The 18887-nt window shown below is 44.5% G+C and overlaps 1 protein-coding gene across 1 annotated transcript in view; it reads left to right on the top strand.

The window, feature by feature from the left end:
- Nucleotides 1-18887, top strand: part of MRS2 (magnesium transporter MRS2) — a 168747-nt gene that overhangs the window by 129831 nt on the left and 20029 nt on the right. The window contains exon 9 of the mRNA XM_078687927.1: nucleotides 12153-12270. Coding sequence (XP_078544053.1) covers nucleotides 12153-12270 — 118 coding nt within the window. The remainder of the gene's footprint in view (nucleotides 1-12152; nucleotides 12271-18887) is intronic.

Raw genomic sequence — 18887 nt, 5'->3', positions numbered from 1 at the left:
CAGTGAGTTTTATGGAAGGCGCTTTGTCCCTATTCTCATGCTGCTCAAATTTCTTAGAAAACCCTCACTATACAAGATTCAGACCTAGCCCTAAAACTGTGCTGCTCGGCGACAACACTATGGTACACGGCGATACCTCTTGTGATACTCGGCGATATCACTACAAACAGAACAGATGGCTTGCGTGACTAATTTCTCGCCACACAATCTATACCGGTATAGCTTACAGATAGGCACGAAAAACGAACTCAACATGTGTTAAAACATCGATCCTATTTCCATACCATAACGTAACCCTTAGCAACCAACATATTACCTTGGTTACTCCTTAGCAACCATCAATTTCTGCTACCAGAGAATTGATCCAGCGGCCTATAGAAAATATATCATAAACAACGCTACCCAACTTTATAACCTATAAACAAAATTCTATACTAAATATGGACCCATTTATAAACCTGACATATTTTGGGCCTACTGAATCAGGTGGTCAGATAAAATCTATATACACATTATCTACACACTATATACATTTTATACATTTGTGGAAAGAATATTGTCATTAGAATAAAACTATACCATTTAAATGACCACCATAGGCGACGTGATCTAGCTAATAGTAACCTACACTTCTGAATAACTAAGACCAGCTTGTTTGTCAAAAGTAAGATTTTATTTACTAAATTATGGTATATAAGTTGATATTTTTATAAAAGAATTTTATTTGCAATAAAGCAAGCATGATTGTAAAGAAATATGAGAAAATACAATTTAAGCAAGTAAATCAATTTTAAAGTGAATATATAAAGTTTAGCATTTCTAAATTCTAATTCCCTAACTGAGCTAAATAGATAGAAATTAAAGTAAAGTTCTATGAGGATTCTTACGTGCTCCAAGTAAAGTCCGTCAGCACTTCACCCTCATCGGAAAGTCAGAAAGCAGCAGTCAGCCCATCCCTAAGGGCATGACTTTTTATACCTTTCTATGCTAACTAAACTACGCAAAGGAAAGTTTTCAGAAATCTTCGACGTCCCATTGGCTGAGAGTGACAAGTGACATGTCACCCAGTTTTCAAAAAGTTCCATTAAATCACGTTTCATAGAGACCATTGTCCCTTCCACATGAAGCCAGAAGCTTCCTGAGTTTGCAACAAATGTATTAAGTCATTCTCGCAGCGTCCATTGACTTTCATTATACTTCCGCGGATGCCAAGTTAAGGACTGACAAAATGTTCACTTTCGACCTTGGCCATGTCCGACAGAATGATGACAGCATTAGTTTTTGCCTTGTGAACGCAGCTTTTGACGAATAATTTATTTCAGAATGGGCGTCTCGTGACTTTCTGCAGAATTATATGTCAGCTCTTTTCTGCGGCTCAAGTGACTAGGCCCAAAAGCAGGCAACTTATGATTTCTAATATAAAACAAACACAAGAAAAGTATTAATGTAAGAAATAATGTAGATTCTGTATCCACCCCAAGTTTTACTAATTAATTAACCCACCCGATTAATCAAAATGTTACCTAACCATTGCAAACAAATAAAGCAGCGTTTATATCTACCAGTCTCCGTTTTTCCATGAGACCCATATGCACCTAGAATAGTAAAAATGACATCACACAGACAAGGAAAAGCAAAACAAGCACATGCTTCTTTTAAGTCTGCAGCAGTTAGTAATGACAAAAACGAAAACAATAAATTATTTTATTATTTTGCACGAACAAAAAGATGCAACATTTATGCACGTTTATGAGCACACATGTTAGTCCCCCCACGTGTAAAGTTTAATCTAAGTTGTATTAGTACAACATATCACAAATCATTAATATTTTTATTCATGTTATGGAAATGTGACTTCGCGAGTTTAAACAAAATTTTGTTTTCTATCTCGCTCCATCATTGGCCATTGGTGCAAGTCAATCTGCTCAAGAAATGGCAGGCATTGAACGCCTCAAATCCATAATAATAAAGCTAACATCTGCACAAGAAGAGTTTTTCGTAAAGCCCAACGAGCTCACAAACAGAAGCCTGCCGCAAGGTCGGCTGCTGTAGTAAAACATATGAGAATGTAGTAAAAAAAACAGTATGGGAACAAAATATCAAAATTAACCTAAATGAATGGTTGACTGCTTCCAGATGCTCACTGGGGTGGCAGAGTGGGCTAAAGAACGGTGATGGATTAAACCCAGATCTTTGGACTGGGTGTGAGTGTTTGATTGATTCAGATGCTCCGTCCATCACCACCCCCTTTTGTACCGCTTTTAGCCGCCATAAGTGTGGCAGGGTATGCTCAGACGTGAGTCCCTTGCTCACTTTGCCACTGGATTCAAGCAAGCCGGGCTGAAGACGGCTGGAATGCCAGAAACCAGTCCTCGGAAGCTTGTTTCCGGTCCAGGGAAGGCATGGCTTGGCAGTTCGGGCTGGACTGTTCCCATGAGGAACAGGGTCGGACTGATTTGCATATGGCCATGTCTGAACTGGGGTGGCAGAGTGGGCTAAAGAACGGTGATGGATTAAACCCAGATCTTTGGACTGGGTGTGAGTGTTTGATTGATTCAGATGCTCCGTCCATCACCACCCCCTTTTGTACCACAGATCAAAACCAGGCATGACTCTGGGATCACATCCACAGACTAAAAAAGCAGCAAAGCAACAAGCGAAAACTGAGTGCCGGAAGCTGTAAGATAAAGGCACGTGACGGATCTATACTTGGACCTGTCCTCTGCCCTCCAGCATACTGGACTGCCTGCATCAGCTGATTTCAATCAAATCCCTACTCTAGAACTAATAAAAAACATTGATACGGTCGAGATTATGATTAGGCACATAAAAAATTATGGCGCACCTGGCCCAAATGGCCTGCCAGCCCAGTTTAAATGTGGTCCAGAAAAGCAAGCCAGGTTGCTAACACCGCTCTTCAATTCCGCCTTTTTAACTGCAACAGTCCCTGAAGCTTGGAGAGGGTCTATTCTATATCTTGTATTCAAGAAGGAAGGTCAGACCAAAGATTACAACTACCACCTACTAGTGCTCTTGGACTTGGATGTCAAAGCTTTCGCTTGTGTTCTCTTGGAACAACAAGTTGCCTGGGTGCTTGATCACAAAGTCCTGCTATTTTCAGGCTTCCAGGCTGTGGCATCCACAGTGGATAACATCATAGCACTGACCTTTCTGGGACATCAAGCCACACCAAGCAATCGGCTACCGCTCTTTTGCTATTTGATAGATTATAGTGCACCATTCAATAGGGTTGACCATACAACCCTATGGAGGAAACCTGAAATTTGGGATATACCCCCAAAGCTGCTAAGAGTAATTGCCTCATTGTTTAAAGGGACGTAGGTATGTGTGAAAACTGGAGCCAGTACATTCACACACAAAATCTATACCAACCGCAGTCTAAATCAGGGTTGCGTTCTGATTCCCCTGCTTTTTCATATCTGAAAGAGACAATTAGTTATGGTTTCCTCAACTTAGAATTACCCCCAGGCTTCCGATTCGATCCGAGAATTTTTCTTCAACAGTACCCATGCCCGTCGGTATGCGGCGTCGGTCGACTCCGTGATTGTCGGGGGCGTCGTGATCGCCAGGACGACGTCACAGTATCTACTTAGATGCCGCCCTTGCGCCCTGACGTCAGTTCTTTCTTTATCCGCGCCAGCCAGCGCAGATCCGGAGAGAGCGGTACCTCAAGTCAACGTCTTTTCGAGTCTTGAGTCCTAGTGCACGCAGGGATGTCCCATCCTCGTACTGGCTTAGAAGCTGGTGACTCTTGTCACAAATTGATGTTGGTTACGGACCCGCACCTCGTGTGCCTTTGGTGTCTAGAGCGCCACCACGACCTGAAGTCGTGCACCGACTGCCAGGTTTGAAGTCTTTGCGGGAGCGGTCCCGAAAGCTTCTCGAGGCCTGCCAGTTTGCTCTGCGCTGCTCGAGGTCCCGGTTGAGAGGGAGGTCACGGGACTGGTCGCGGAGCCATCACCACCACTCTTCGTCAAAGTCTTCATCTTCTGGTAAGTCGAAGCACAAAAAAAAGGCGAAGAAGCACCGTCGCGCTTCGCCTTCTCCCCGTCCATCTGTTGGCTGACGCGGGATGTGGAAGGTAGTCGTCGGGCTCCGCCCCCAGAGCCTGTTGGGTCGGCTCCTAACCTGCCTCCCTTTCTGGAACCCGGAGCGACCCCTGCCCAACTTCGTAGCTTTTACGAAGCCCTCCACTTCATCTTTGGGCAGCCCGACTCTGCCCACGTGCCTTCGGGCCCCGCGGACTCGGCTGGGGGTCCTAGGCCTTCGATGCCAGTCATTTCGGTGCTGCAGGGCCCCCAGGGATCCAGGCCTGGGTCCTCACTGATCAAATTTATGACCCCTCCCACAGCGCCAAATCCATTGACGACACAACTGCCCCATCCGACGCCGGTTGTGTCCCCAGCCAACGTCTACCCCAGCCTCCCCCTCGACGTGGTCACGGACCCGGACTGGCATCGACCGATGTCGGGACCTGCGCCAACCGGTACTTTTGTATCCCTGTTCTCCCCTGGTGTTCCCTATAGCCCTGAGTGGCTTCCAGAGGAGGGTGAGGAGGACTGGGAGGGGTCTATGGACCCTTCGGCAGACCAGTTAGAAGAACCAGACTTGAGAGAGGAGTTGGGTGAGGCCAGTGGTATGGACACCTCTCCAGTCCATGGCATGCTATCTCCCCTTACCGTGGCTACGGAGGAGGGTGCTTCATACGCAGTGGTGTTGCGTAGGGCGGCCGAGGCCTTAAACCTTGAGATTCCTACGGTGGCGGACAGGACTAACCTCCTGACCAAGGTGCTTCAACTGGCGGCGGCTTCTTCGGAGCCCCTGCTGCTGTTCAATGAGGCCCTCACAGACATCCTTTTGGGCACTTGGTCCAAGCCCAACACATGGGCCTCTGTGGATAGGATAATTGCCCGATGCCACCACCGGGCTCTGGGCAACCCCATTTTCCTCTTCCAGCACCCTACCCCTGAGAGCTTGTTGGTCCAAGCCGCATCTTCCAAGGGTGCATTCCCCACCGCTCCACCTGACAGAGAATCAAAGAAGCTGGACCATCTTGGGAAGAAAATTTTTCTTCCTCCAGCTTAGGACTGCGGTCAGTGAAAACCACATGTCTCTTGGGCCGTTACTCCCATTCGGTGTGGGACACGGCCATGCAGGTGCTACCACAGTGCCCGGAGGAGTCCCGGGCCGTGCTCTCCTGTGCAATTGCTGAAGGAAGAGACACAGCAAAGTTCCCCATACGATGTGGACTGGACACTGCCAACTCGCTGGGCAGGGCGATTTCAACATCAGTAGCACGGAGACGCTACGCCTGGCTGAGGTCCTCTGGCTTTTCGGGTGATGTCCAAGCTACACTTTTGGACATGCCCTTTGATGGCCGTCGCTTGTTTGGCGACAAAGCAGACAACGCGCTTGAGCGCTTTAAGGACTCCAGGGAGGTCAGGTTTCTCATTGCGAGTGGTCGCGTATGCTCGCGACCGCTCGAGATGAGAAACTACTAGGCCGCATAGAGAAAGCTGCAACTCGAGCGGCAGAAAACTACAGCTCGCTCTGTGCAAGATGCCGTTTTCAATGATTGCACAGTGCCGGATGCTTGTCCGCACTGTGCAATCATTGAAAACCGCATCTTGCACAGTGCGAACAGGCTACTACACAGTTCACATAGTGCTACGCGTAGCTCACGTAGTGCAAAGTGCACTTCGCGTAGCTATGCGTAGCGCTACTTCGCGAACTACGCCCAGGGGGATGTATGACGTTACAACGCATACATTTACATCGCGGTATATTACTAAGCGGTTTTTACATTGCAAGTCGTTACAACGACTTGTGTTGGAGGGCGCTGGACTTAGGAGTAGTATAATTTACTATTCCAACTCCAGTCTACTTACTGTAGGGAAGGTGTTGGATAGTAAATTATACTATTCCTTGTCCTAGAGCGCCATCCAGCGCAAGTCATTATAATGACTTGCAAAAACCACAATGTAATGGCATTGTGATGTAATCCCCACGTTGTAAACGATGTTTTCTTCCCAGGGTTACTTCGCACTAGACCTTCTTTCCTTCCCAAAGTGGTTACCTCGTTCCACATAGGACAGACCATCACTTTCCCCACCTTCTTCCCGCCCCGCAGCCTAATAAAGCGGAGGAGAGGCTCCACCGCCTGCATCCATAACTTTTAACTGGATCGCACAAAACAATTCCGGGTGGATGATCAGCTCTTTGTTGGCTAAGTGGGTGCCAAGAAAGGTCCGGCCCTGCAAAAACGAACCATCTCTCGATGGGTCGTTCTTTGCATCAAAATTTGTTATTCCTTAGCGAAAAAGGAGCCTCCAGTGGTGTTGCATGCTCATTCCACCAGGGCGACGGCAGCCACTACTGCTTTGGGACTTGGAGTTCCCCTTCATGACATCTCCCAAGCAGCCACTTGAGCTTCATTGCACACGTTCACCAAACATTACTGCCTGGAGTGCCAAGTCCGGAGAGACAGCTTCTTTGGCCGTTCAGTTCGCCAGGATTTTCTGGTGTGAACTTAGTTTGCAGACCCACCTCTGGGGTTGGTATTGCTGGGGTATCTATTCTAAGGTGAGGAATCCATAACCAAGTCTCTCTTTCAGATGAACATGTTACTTACCTATGGTAATGATATATCTGTAAGAGACAAATATTTGTTATGGATTCCTCACCGCCCCACCCATCCTCCCCATTCTGCGAACTGACTTCTAGAGTAAGAGACTCCCTTTCAGGGCCCTAGTTTTGTGCACCAGTGGTCAGTGTCTTGCATGGCTCTGCACTTCTGAAGTGGAATGTCGTGTTAAGAACTGACGTCAGCGCGCGAGAGCGGCATCTAAGTAGATACCGTGATGTCATCCCGGTGATCACGACGAACGCGGAGTCAACCGGCGCTACCTACCGACAAGCAGGGGTTCTGCTGAAGAAAAATTCTCCGGATCCAGTCTGACGCCTGGGAGTAATTCTAAGGCGAGGAATCCATAACTTATATATGTCTCTTACAGATATAGCGTTACCAAAGGTAAGTAACTTTTTCTTTTGTACCGCTGACTTCGGGAAGTTCATGAAGACCGGCTGCCTAGTACCCCCCAAGCTAGGGATCATCAAACTGCACATTATCCAATATGTGAATGATATTGTGCTAATGGATCACACCAAAGCAGTAATCTAACAAGCACTGAAGGCCCTGAACACCTATAATGCGGATAATCATCTCCTGGTAAACCAAGACAAGGCAAATGTTATCTTTGGAAGACACCCACATAAAAAGCACCTAAGCTGGCACCACCGCCATCTTGGGAGCTAGCTGCTTGTCTGAAGGCCGACAAATTCTGCCCCAACACCAGAACATCCGCAGCGTACCGGGGCGCATTAAAGTCCGGGCCCCTTCCGCAGCATTCCGGTGTGATTCCCGGGCCAGATGGTCTCGCTGGAGGGTGGGAGACTGCTAATTTGCCCCGTCAAACAGCTGAGCTTCAACGGCGGGCGATCATCTCGGTCTCCGGCTTGGCCACCCCCCCCCCAACCTGGCACCTGGCTAGCATGACCTTTCACACAGCTACGAAATATGCCTATCTGGGAGTATGGTTTGGTGATAACAGCAAACCCCTGGCACACATGAAGTCTCTGAAAAAGAAAGGTGCTGCAATTACTGACTGTTTCAACCAATTGCACTTGCTACTCAGCATGCGTCCGCCGCCCCTATACTCTGGGTTATCAATGCAGCTCTTCTTCCAGTCTTGCAGTACGGGCATCATGCCTATTCACCAACCATAGAGCATATTCATTACCATCTATAGAAAAATAATGAAACGATACACATGCGGGTCAAGACTAACAATGAAATTTGGCCTTTTGAATCAATCTTTAGACTGTAAAGCCTCCCTACTAAAATATCTGGACAACGAAGGCTTCCGCTAACTCACGAAAGGTTCATCTGAAATATATCTTTCAGCCTCCAGATAATCCATGGTATAATAAATGAAAGGGCACTCGCTATTTCATCCCTCCAAATAGAGGAATCAGCCCTACAAATGGAGATGTATCATAAACAACGTGGAAAAAAGTAATAAACAGGCAGCTGAGGGAATCCTCAGGGGAGCAAGACCTAAGGCCACTAGACAATTCGGCTCTAGTTCAGGCCTTGAACAACTCCTACTTGGCGGGGAAGCTATAACCATACCTCCTAGAAGACGTAAATGCGCAAACACGTTGAAAGATCTTGTTCATGCAACTTCAAGCACTACCAATAAGAGACTTCAGCCCAGCTTGGGTCAGCCAATGTGAAGCAGGGAAATGTAGGCGGTGAAGTTACAGATATGAATCGTGGCTGCACTTGTTATGTTGCTGCCCGAAATAAGACCCCCACCAGAGATCACTGCTCATGCCGACTTTTCCAGCACATGGGGTGCGCACGTGCCAGTAAGCTCCCTCACTAAGTTTTACGCATTCTGCTCCATTAGTCCTGGTGAGATTTGAGAAATTTGTTAACAAACTTGGTTCCAACTCTGCCCACCAACATTTTCTACGCCCGGCTAAAAGCAAGTCCAGAGACTGATAACTCACTATTTCACCTGTGTGGACTGCAGGCCCAGGGCCAACAAAGTGATCTAAATAGGGAATGGGACCGTGCACAGTATTTTTAATCTAGATCTGGGAGAACAAAAGTGATTTATACATATTAAATCAGCCTATGCTTCTATTCTGTCAACAAGAATAATTGTGGCGAGGGCAGCTATTTTAACCTTTTAAAATTGGTTCTCAATAATTCCTTTAATTTTATTGATAATAAATCTCTTCAGAGTGTGTAGAGGCAAATAGATCTGCCTTCGAGAACACAGGGTCCCTCTTTAGTTGAACAATGCATGAACGCACTTTAATGTTGCGAGGGCATAGATCAGTAAACTGACGCTGTCTCACACGGATGGAAAATGGGGCAACGCCAACTCTTTTTCTTTTAATTGCATCTTTTTTTGATATATTTGCACACATGTGTTTCGGTTTTTATTGACCGAACAATAAAGTTTACTACTACTACAAGATTCGTCCCAAAGGTGGTATCCAAATTCCATGTTAACCAAAAATCCACCTCCCAGCCTTTTTTCCAACATCCTAATACACAAGCAGAGAGCATTGCACACGTTAGACGTACCTAGGGCAATTATGTACTATTTGGAGAGAACAAAGGACACCAGAAAAGTAGAACAGTTCTATGTATCCTTTGGCACACTAGGAAAGGACTCCAAGTCACCAAGGGAAAAATTGACAGGTGGATAGTATAGACAATACTGTATTGACACAAGGCAGATGACGAACCCATGACGGATAAGCTAAAAGCACATTCAACTGGGAAAAAAGGAGCAACACTCAACTTCTTAGGTAGAGTAACGTTAGAGGACATTAGCGCAGCAGCTACACAGTCATCGATACATACCCTCACAAACACTACTGCTTGCACGTTCAGATCAACAGAGAAGCAGAAGTGAGACAAAGTACTGAAGCATTTGTTTGTAAATAACACTCCAAAGAACACAACCAACCCACATGAAGGAAAATTGCTCTGTAAGCAATGCACAGCATGTGTAGTTATTCATCTTGAAGCAATTTCTGGATATACATGCAAACCAGCCGCCTCCATCAATAGGTGTATACACAAACTCAACTCAAGAGATCACAGCCATCCAGAAGAAGAAAAAAGAATCTGAAGATGGGCTGGAGACTGTCAATGGATTTCCAGGGCATACGTCTGACGTCACAGAAGGGTTTTTTAACCCCTTCCATGCTGCCGTCGGCTATTGGCCGACGGCAGCACTACCTCCCCAGTGCTGCCAATGGCCGACACGGCCCCGCCCGTTTTGCGGAAGTGCCGCACATCCGCAAAATCGCGGGACCAGTAAACAGGTTAAACCCAAATGGTTGGCAGTGCCCACGGAAAAAAAGGAGAATTTAATGAGACTTTCCCTGGACCCAACCACCAGATGGTGGAATAATACAAATCATGTCAAAACAGAAAATTCTTCAAGCTGCAAACTACTACCGGTAACTAACCATTTCGTTCCACATGCTGACAAACCCTCTTTTAAATCCTTTTTTGCAGATGGTTTCTTTCCTTCGTCTCCTGTCTTTATGTACTGGAGGGGAGATCGCTTCCTTTGATTGAATACAGAATATTCTCCAGGAACGTTCCTGTCAGAGTTCCAGAGCAACAACGTGTGCCACACAACTTGCTTTCCCCAAGCACTGTTTTTAATTGCTTTTCCAGGAGTGAAACATGTTTTTGGCAAGGGTGTCCTACTAAGCAAATGCTTTTCTTATTTCTCTGCCTGCCCAGTGATGTTTTTCATCTTGTCTTTTTTTGTTTTTTTTTTAATAGTGTGGCAACTGTGCAAAGGTTGAGAGTAAGAGAGACCCAGAACATAGGGGTAGGATATGTTCTCCTTATATTGACTCTTACTCCTCATTCCTCAATTGTGTCATACTCCCAACTTGTTCCACCTTGGCACTGCTTAAAACCCTATATGCTGCATTTTATTAAGTTTTTTAATAAAGCTGGATGGGAACATGGCTGCGTAGGTTGGGATACAAGTATACACATGCAACAAAAATCTATGAATTGAGTAGCTTTGCAAATCAATTTCTGATCATTCTAGGTTTAGTTAAGAAATGCTCACTGCATGCAGTAGATGGTGCCTTCCAGGTAGCACTTAAGATCCATCGACTCACTGGTTGCTAATCAAAAGGCCCAAATGAGGTTAATAGTCAGTTGTTTAGATATTGTTTTAAAGCTGCTTAGCGGTTTTCCAGGGTGAAAACTGGCATTTTTACATAAGTAAAATGGCTAGAAACTGAGGTTGAGCCTCCAAAATGCGTTCTGTTTCCATTTGGAGTGACTGGAGGTATATCTAGGTAAAAGCTCTCAGAATAGTAACATCGGTGCAACCAACCTTTCTCCTATAACCAACTTTCATCCTTGATCGGGGCTATTGCACTGGACTCCGACAAAGAAACGTGTGTGCATAGAGTAAACATGAGTGCCAACATCCTTGAGCAAACCCTCATGCAATCACCAGCTGCATACAATGTGTTTTCTCTTTTTTGAAGTATTTTGGCAGTTACCAGACTTCTCATAAGGTGTTAGTATTTCCTTATGAGTTATAGTTGGACAGATTGCTTGAACTACAAGTAGAGGAGGGAGTAAACTGTAACATTGCCAAAGTTATATGCACTAAACCAGTTACATTATTTTGTTTAACTGCCGAGTAGTTTAGTAAAATCCGACCTAATAGGAGCGGAATAGGTTGTGCTGTACACGTTTTTGCTGTAATTGCATACCCACAGTTGGTTAAAGGATTTTCATTGCCCGGCCTGTGGAGATCAAAAAGAACCCATTGAGCACATTCTCTTCCTCTGCCCAGTCTATGTGTTGCAAATGAGGTGTTGAATTATTCCACACTGTCAGAAACTGGGAGTTAGGGAACATAAGGAAGCCCTCTGGATCCTGAGATACAACACATGCAGGTTGTCAATCTTTGCTCTCTCTTTTTCAGATGAGTATGTGGAGAATAGGGTACAAGTCAAGTATCCCTTATAAAAAACTTGTATAGTGGCGAACAGTAACATGGCAGCTGTACAATCGTTGGAGAATAGAAAGGTTAATACTTGTTGTATAGCAAGATTAAGATTAGAGTTTTATATTATTTTAACCTTGTAACAGGTGAATACCCTATTTTATTGCCCAGAAAGCCACACTCACTTAGATTCAGGATAGATGGATCTGAAATAAGGTCAAGAATTAATTTAGGCCTAGGAAGGTATTAGGCACCCCCAGACAAATTCCATTAAATCCTTACACTTCTTCATTGGTTATATTATTATATTGAATTTTGCACATTTATATTGTAAAGGTCAAATGTTTTATGTATGTTTTATTCTATGTGCTTTTTATGAGCGAGAGAGAGAGAGAGACTCTAGCAACAAGCTTTAATAATATTATATAACATTCTTAAATGATTTTTTTATAGGTGAGTCTACAATTGCAACCTCACACTGCAGCAACAAATGCTTTTGACTGCATCCTAATGTATCCTTACTACAAACCAGACATTTATTCTCTTTTGTTACAGCCATCGTAATGTGATGATGAGGTTGAATTTACAATTGACCATGGGCACATTCTCTTTATCCCTGTTCGGATTAATCGGTGTAGCTTTTGGCATGAATTTGGAGTCCTCGTTTGAAGAGGTGAGTCCTAGTTGCTTCCGCTACCCAAGTTCGGAGTCAGGTTTGCTCTTCTATGGAGGCTGATGCATCATTCACACAAAAAGGGACATTTTAAGAGATCAGAGCTGTTAGTAGCTATAAGGGCTTTTAAAATGCATAAGCTTTATAGGCAATATTTGTTTTCCTCTAAAATCTATGACTGTTTTCTAGATAGGTGCAGAGGTTTTTGTGAGAGGAAAGACGATTCTAAGGTTTTCTGTGGTCTTCCTTAAATAGTAGAAAGGAAAAGACTACTTCCAGGGAGAAGGAAAAGTTAAATACTTGTAATCCAAGTTCTTCACCATGGATATTCTCTCTCTATTCATTAAATGTAGAGTATACATGCGCCCATGTACAAACCTACAACAGAACCATTTTTTTAAAGAACTTGTTTTCCTGCTAATTTATTAACTTTTATTTGATTTTTTTTCAGTAATGCAACATAAGGTGCTTTGAGGTGCCCGCAGTGTAGGTTTGTAAAAAGATTAGCCATAGACAAAGTGGCATCAGACACAAGCACTGACACAGTGAGGGCGTTTGCTATTTGTTTAGTGCGGCACATGGCCACAAGGGGGTAGACTGAGTTTTCAGCCATGTGTAGTGCCTGCAGATTTCACAGTGGAACCCTGCATCTTTACTTCAGGGCCATTGCTTTGCTTTTACACTGAAAAATATAAGAGGACCTGGCCTGGTGTCAGGCTCAGATGAGTTGACACTCAGAAATGCAGCCTATCTGGTTCTTAGTTGCCTGTTTGGAGCCAGTAGGGGCTTATGAGGGGCAGGGCCTCTGAGATTGCTTAGTTGCTCTAGAGAAACACCTATCTGTATCATCATGCAAGCTGTGCTGTCATCTGTGGGTGGAGACGGCAACACCATAGGCCTGCCAGCATCTCTGGTAAAACTGTAGTGTGATGAATTGTTTAAGTTATGTTTCTCACTTGTCATTGTCCTGGCATGAGTCCTCTAAATTTACCAAGCTTGCTGTTGCTCAGTAAAGGTTTGCTTGAACACAAGCCACTTCTCTGGCCTAATGAATGGAAACCGTGTGCACCATAGGGGAAGGGGAGCAGCGGGTTTAATTTTGCCTTTGGAGTAATTGAACATTAACTTGATACATGACTTAGTAAACTAGGAAAACATTTTGAGCAGTTACTTTTCGGCTGCACATTGTGTACATGTTTCATGTAGTTGATACTTTACATTTACAGTTAATGAATGTGCAGCATCTTGAACTGTAAACATCCACATTCACTCAGCGGTTTCCACAGTTCTGATTTTGGCTGTTTGAGTACTGGTATTAAACTGTTAAGGAGTAGTAGTCTGAGTAGAGTGACTGTGTAAGGGACTTCAGTTTAGGCATCTCATGATTAGCTGGCAAGTGTAAGCAGCTAAGAACCTCTGATGTAGCATCAAAGGTGTTGAAGCTCCCCTGAGGGGTCCCACAGGGGTCCTCCCTCAGCCCCACTCTGTTCGATTTGTACGTCTTCCCCCTTGCTGAGTCGGTACGCTTGTTCAGTTTCCAAGTGTTATCATATGTTGACAACACTCAAATTATTGTCTCAGTATGGTACAATCAGCCTCTGGTAGCAGATAAGATTAAACAGTATATAAATGGCATCAGTGTTTAGATGAAGGACAACTGTTTAAAATGAAATGCAATAAAACTGAGATTTTGGTTTTCGGGGCTCAACATTCTGTGTGGTCGGAGCTTTGGTGGCGAAGGACATGTGGCCCTTTACCATCTCCAGTTGAATCTGCAAAAAACGTGAGGGTTATTTTCGATAATACTCTTAATTTTGACTCTCGGATCAGTCGGACGGCCTGCTACCGTTTCTTCATCATCATTTCTTTGAAGAAAATCTGCACTCTTGTTCCTCGTGAACTTCGAGTTGCAGTGGTCGTTGCCTTTATAACATTGTACTTAGACAAGCAATGCTTTTGCTGAACAGACTTCAGGTCATTCAGAATGCAGTTACCCGCATTGTTTCAAATGTGCCTAAACATATCTCAGTGAGGGCTGGCATTTTCTCCCTACACTGGTTGCAGGTAAGAATGCAGGTTATATATAAAGCCCTTTGCATGGCCTTTTTGGGTTTTTCCCATCAAGGGCCTGCGCTTCTCAGAACAGCTTTTCAGTGGTACACATCTAAAAGACTACTTAGATCATACTCTATCAGGAATGTGATTGTCCCCAGATTCTTCAAAACCAGATAGGGCGGCCCCTTTTCTCTGTGGCAGCAGCAAAATTGTGAAATACTTTATCTAAGCACATTGCGGCCCTGGAGTCTTTCTCCGTGTTCCGGAAGCAACTTAAACCCTGGCTCTTCTCTCTTCTGTGAGTGTAGCTCCTTGGTCTCCTTCAATTGTTTCCCAATATGCACTAGCGATTTGATACCTTCAGGTTTAGTGCGCTATATAATTATCATTCATTCATTCAAAGACATTGTTTATACCCATGGTGATGGTGAAATCGATGTTTTGGAACAATTGCATCAGTACTGGTATGTCCCAGAATTATAGCTTTATTAAAATTGGAATTTAAGCAGCTAAAATACCACTATGAAAGACTGTCCGAGATCTACTTATGTGGTGGCCCAAGGAATCTAATTATGGGTAATTGTCACAAGGTTTAAGGCACTGTTAAAAATTGGGTTACTGGTTGAGCTGGGTGTGAGCCTTGGTCAAGCAGCAATGCCAATCCTAGTCCGGGTAAGGCACCAGCAACCCCCAAATTAACCTGTATTCACTCCCTGATAGCTTGGAACAGAGCAGTCAGGCTGAGCTTAGAGGCAATGTGTAAAGTATTTGTGCAGCACTTCAAACAGTAAACCAATGAAAATAGTACACAAAAAGATTCAAAATAAAGCTGAATTTAATAAATAAAACAAGACTAAAGTGACATCCAATTAGTAGAACCTGAGATATTGAATTTTAAAGTTTTTGGAGAAAATAGCAGCAAAAGGCATAAAGCACCAACTGTGGATATCTGGTTGTGCCTGGACAAAGCTTAAAGTTCAGGCCAACTGCGACAGATGCGCAGGCTGGCTACAGGGACCCAATTATGCCTGCTGAACAGAGAACCTTAAATCACAGCTGATATGATGCGTCTGTTCCAAGATGCAGCTTGGGTGCTGTTTGAGGTACTGTTGCGTCATCGTGGATGAGGGCTTGTAATGGAAGCCCAGAGTCGGAGATGCATTACGGTTTTGGGGTGATGTGCCGTTTCCGAGGAGCTGCAAAGCTGCCATGTGGAGTTCGACATTGTCGTCGAGGATGCCGTCAACGAGATGCAAAGGCCTGCACCAGGGACCTGTCGCACAGCGGTGGTTCAGAAGGTGATACGGGCTGCAGCAGTGATGCAAGCCTTTGCGACGGGTCCAATCAATGCAGCAACCAAGATGTGTTGGTTCTGCTTGAGGTTTCACTGCCTAGCAGAGGAGATGCGTTGGTTCCGCTAGATCCATAGAGGCTGGTATAGCACCTTAAACACACTTTCAAGGGTCCAGGACTGGGGTGCCACCACTTGGCAGGCTAGAATCTCAGATGGCAAAGTCCACGTGCATATACAAGGTGGTTGAAAGTCTTTGATGTCCCTTAGGCTTCTAATCAGGAGGCCAGCCAACGAGCCCTTGGAGTCACTCTGGGTTATGGGTTCAAGAGATGCAGGTGCAGTCCTTCTCACCCAGTCAAGAGGGCAGCAGGTCAGCTCAGCAAAGCCAGAGTCCAGCAGTCCTTCTTCCAGACAGAGTATCCACAATTCCAGAAGGGTACTGAAGTGGTGGTGTCTGAGGCCATTCTTTTATACACAGTTGTGCCTTTGAAGTGGGGAAAAACTTTTAGAGGCATGCTATTAAAATGCACAGATGCCCTGCCTTCCTGGCCCTGGCTCCAGACTAACTACTGGGGTATGCAGCCCTTTGTGTGGCGACAGAACACAGCCTATTCGGGTTTAAGGGAGTCTGGGCCCAGCTCCTCCCTCCCATCCTGCCAGTGGTGGCCCATCCAGTCACACCTAAGCTCCAATTGCGTGTGGCTGTCTAGGTGGAATACACAAAGCCCAACTGCTAACTACCAGTCATGTAACCAGGGAGAGGCTGCAAGTAAATAATGGCTAAGGCAAGAAAATGTCCACTTTCTAAAAGGGACATTTGTCGGCCAACGGCCAATGGGAGCGCTACCTGCCTGGTGCTGCGAACGACCGTTAGCCGTCGCAGCCCCACCCGTTTCTTTGAACGTTCCGCACTGGCGCGGAACGTTCGAAGCAGTTAACGAGTTAAACTCGTACTTCACCATTAGTTAAGATTTTAGATTCAGATTCCTAAAACACCAAACATGATCCTGTTATCTCTTCCCATTTGGTATTTACACTTATTAAAATGTTATAAGGCAACTTTAATGTTATCCTATGAGAGTAATAGGCCTTACAGTAGTGAAAAACTAATGTAAGTGTTTTTCACTACCAGGACATGTCAAACCTAACTCTACATGTCAAACTTTTTAAATACACTGCACCTTGCCCTTGGGGTGTCCAGGGCCTTAAAAAGGATGGTTTGGGCCTTGCAAAAGGTTTATTTTGCCAGGTCTACATGGCAGGTTTAAACTGCACACACAGACTCTGCAATGGCAAAGCTTAGACCTGTTTCAAGGGCTACTTAAGTAAGTGGCATTATCAGTGCTTCAGGCCTACTAGTAGCATTTAATTTACAGGCCGTGGGTACATGTAGCTCCCTTTACTAGGGACTTAAAAGTAATTTAAATATACTAATTGGGTATAAGCCAATGTTATCATGTTTTGAGCAGAGAGCACTGGTAAGCAGTGGTAAAGTGTGCAGACTCCTAGGGCCAGCAAAAATAAAGTTGGCAAAACATTAGGGGGAACCATGCCAAGGATGCCAGGTCTAACAGGCAGTAGATATTAGTGTCCTGGCATGTTGGAATGATGGGGACTACCTCCTTTCACATGGTTCGTGATCCACCATGGTGTAGCTGGGGGTGGGGTGGATTGTCTGCAACAGTTGTAAGCTGTGCAATAGCACATAGCACTTGACAAGGGGAGCACTACTTGTTATGCTGCTGATTGCTAACATTTTCTAGTCCTTTATTCCTTACAGTCAGAGTTCATGACAGCACAATATAAGCTCTAAGCATCTGTATCAGATTAATGTCTAGATTTAAAAAAAAAATTTAAATGTATTTTGCACGCGCATCATTACTGTTTGAGACAGGCAGATCAATCTTTGCCTCACAAAAGGTAGACAAGCTGAATCTGCTGGGCCAGGTTCTTGTGAAGTGGAGGGCAAAGACCAGACAGGTGGCAGACGGGCCATGGATGCAGTCAAGGCTTGTTCTCACAATATTCATGTGTACATCAACATCGCTATATAAAGCTAAGCTTGCCTTTCAACTACACCTTGGCTTATTTGGCCTTACTGCCAACTTTTGTTGTTGCCATAAACATTCAGACAGCCACCTGTACGCTTCCAAGCCTAATTGTTCCCCTACTCAACATTTAGTTGGCTAATAGGGCAGTAACACAGTTATCACAATTGTAACACTTACATATTTTATCAAAATAGATAAATCTCCAGTCTTTAAAGCAGTTTGGTGGTTAATACCAGACACTGTCAGTGCTCTGCCATTAAAACTGCACGTTAGTGATGGCCATGTCCCGGATGCGCCATTAACAGGGCTGACTGAGTCTTGGGCAGCTCAGGTACATTCACCCCACACCTCCTTCTTAACTCAGACCTCAGGGTAAGTGTACTCTAGGCACATTGAGGGCATATGGCTTCCCCTTTCTCTTGAAAATGTATCACATTTATTAGTGCCTCTCTCTGCAAACACCCGTTATGATTAGTTCTTTGAAATATACATAGAATGGGCTTTGACCCTGCTCAAAAGAGCATCTCGTTCTCATCATATGCCATTGGATGTTTCGTGCATTCTTGCACAAGGAATTATTTAAATATTGCACTTTACTTTGTCTTTCATGTTTCATCAATTAAGCTTGCCAATAGAGTGCATTCATAAATAATAGAAAACTTTGGAGGGCTCACCGTTGTTTTAGGCTTAGCACATCAAAAGGTCTATGTAATTCATTAACTGCTAGTTCACACACGTAAACTAATAGTTTTACAGTGCATCCATGGTCTGTGGTTCAGCTGAGGGGTAGGGTCTGTGACTTGAAAGATGGATGCTATAGCGATCAATACTGTGGTTAATATATTATGATCCAAGCGAAGTGCTTGTGATCGTCTTGATGACAGAATTAAAATAAAGTCTGACACTGACATAGTGTTGGAGAAAATTGGAGCCTAAAGGGATGCGCCTTTATTTAGAAACCAGCATACGTCTTTATTTAGAAACCAGCATACGTCTTTATTTAGATCGTTTTGAATTGTTGTATTTCTGTACCTTCGCCTTCCACCAGTTCTGTGATGTCATCCTGAAATGTTTGACCTCACCCCGCGTGCGCATGTGAAAATTTGCAGAATTGTATTCCCTTTCGCAGAGAGTCAGATTCTGTAGTTTGCCACATGTAAACGGTTGGTTTTTGAAATATTGAATTTATCCTTGGAGTAGATTAGGGTCAATACGGT

Source organism: Lissotriton helveticus, chromosome 4_1, assembly GCF_964261635.1.
Source record: "Lissotriton helveticus chromosome 4_1, aLisHel1.1, whole genome shotgun sequence".
NCBI classification, from domain to species: Eukaryota; Metazoa; Chordata; class Amphibia; order Caudata; family Salamandridae; genus Lissotriton; species Lissotriton helveticus.
Note: the sequence above shows the minus strand (reverse complement) of the source record. Positions and strands in the feature narration are given on the sequence as shown.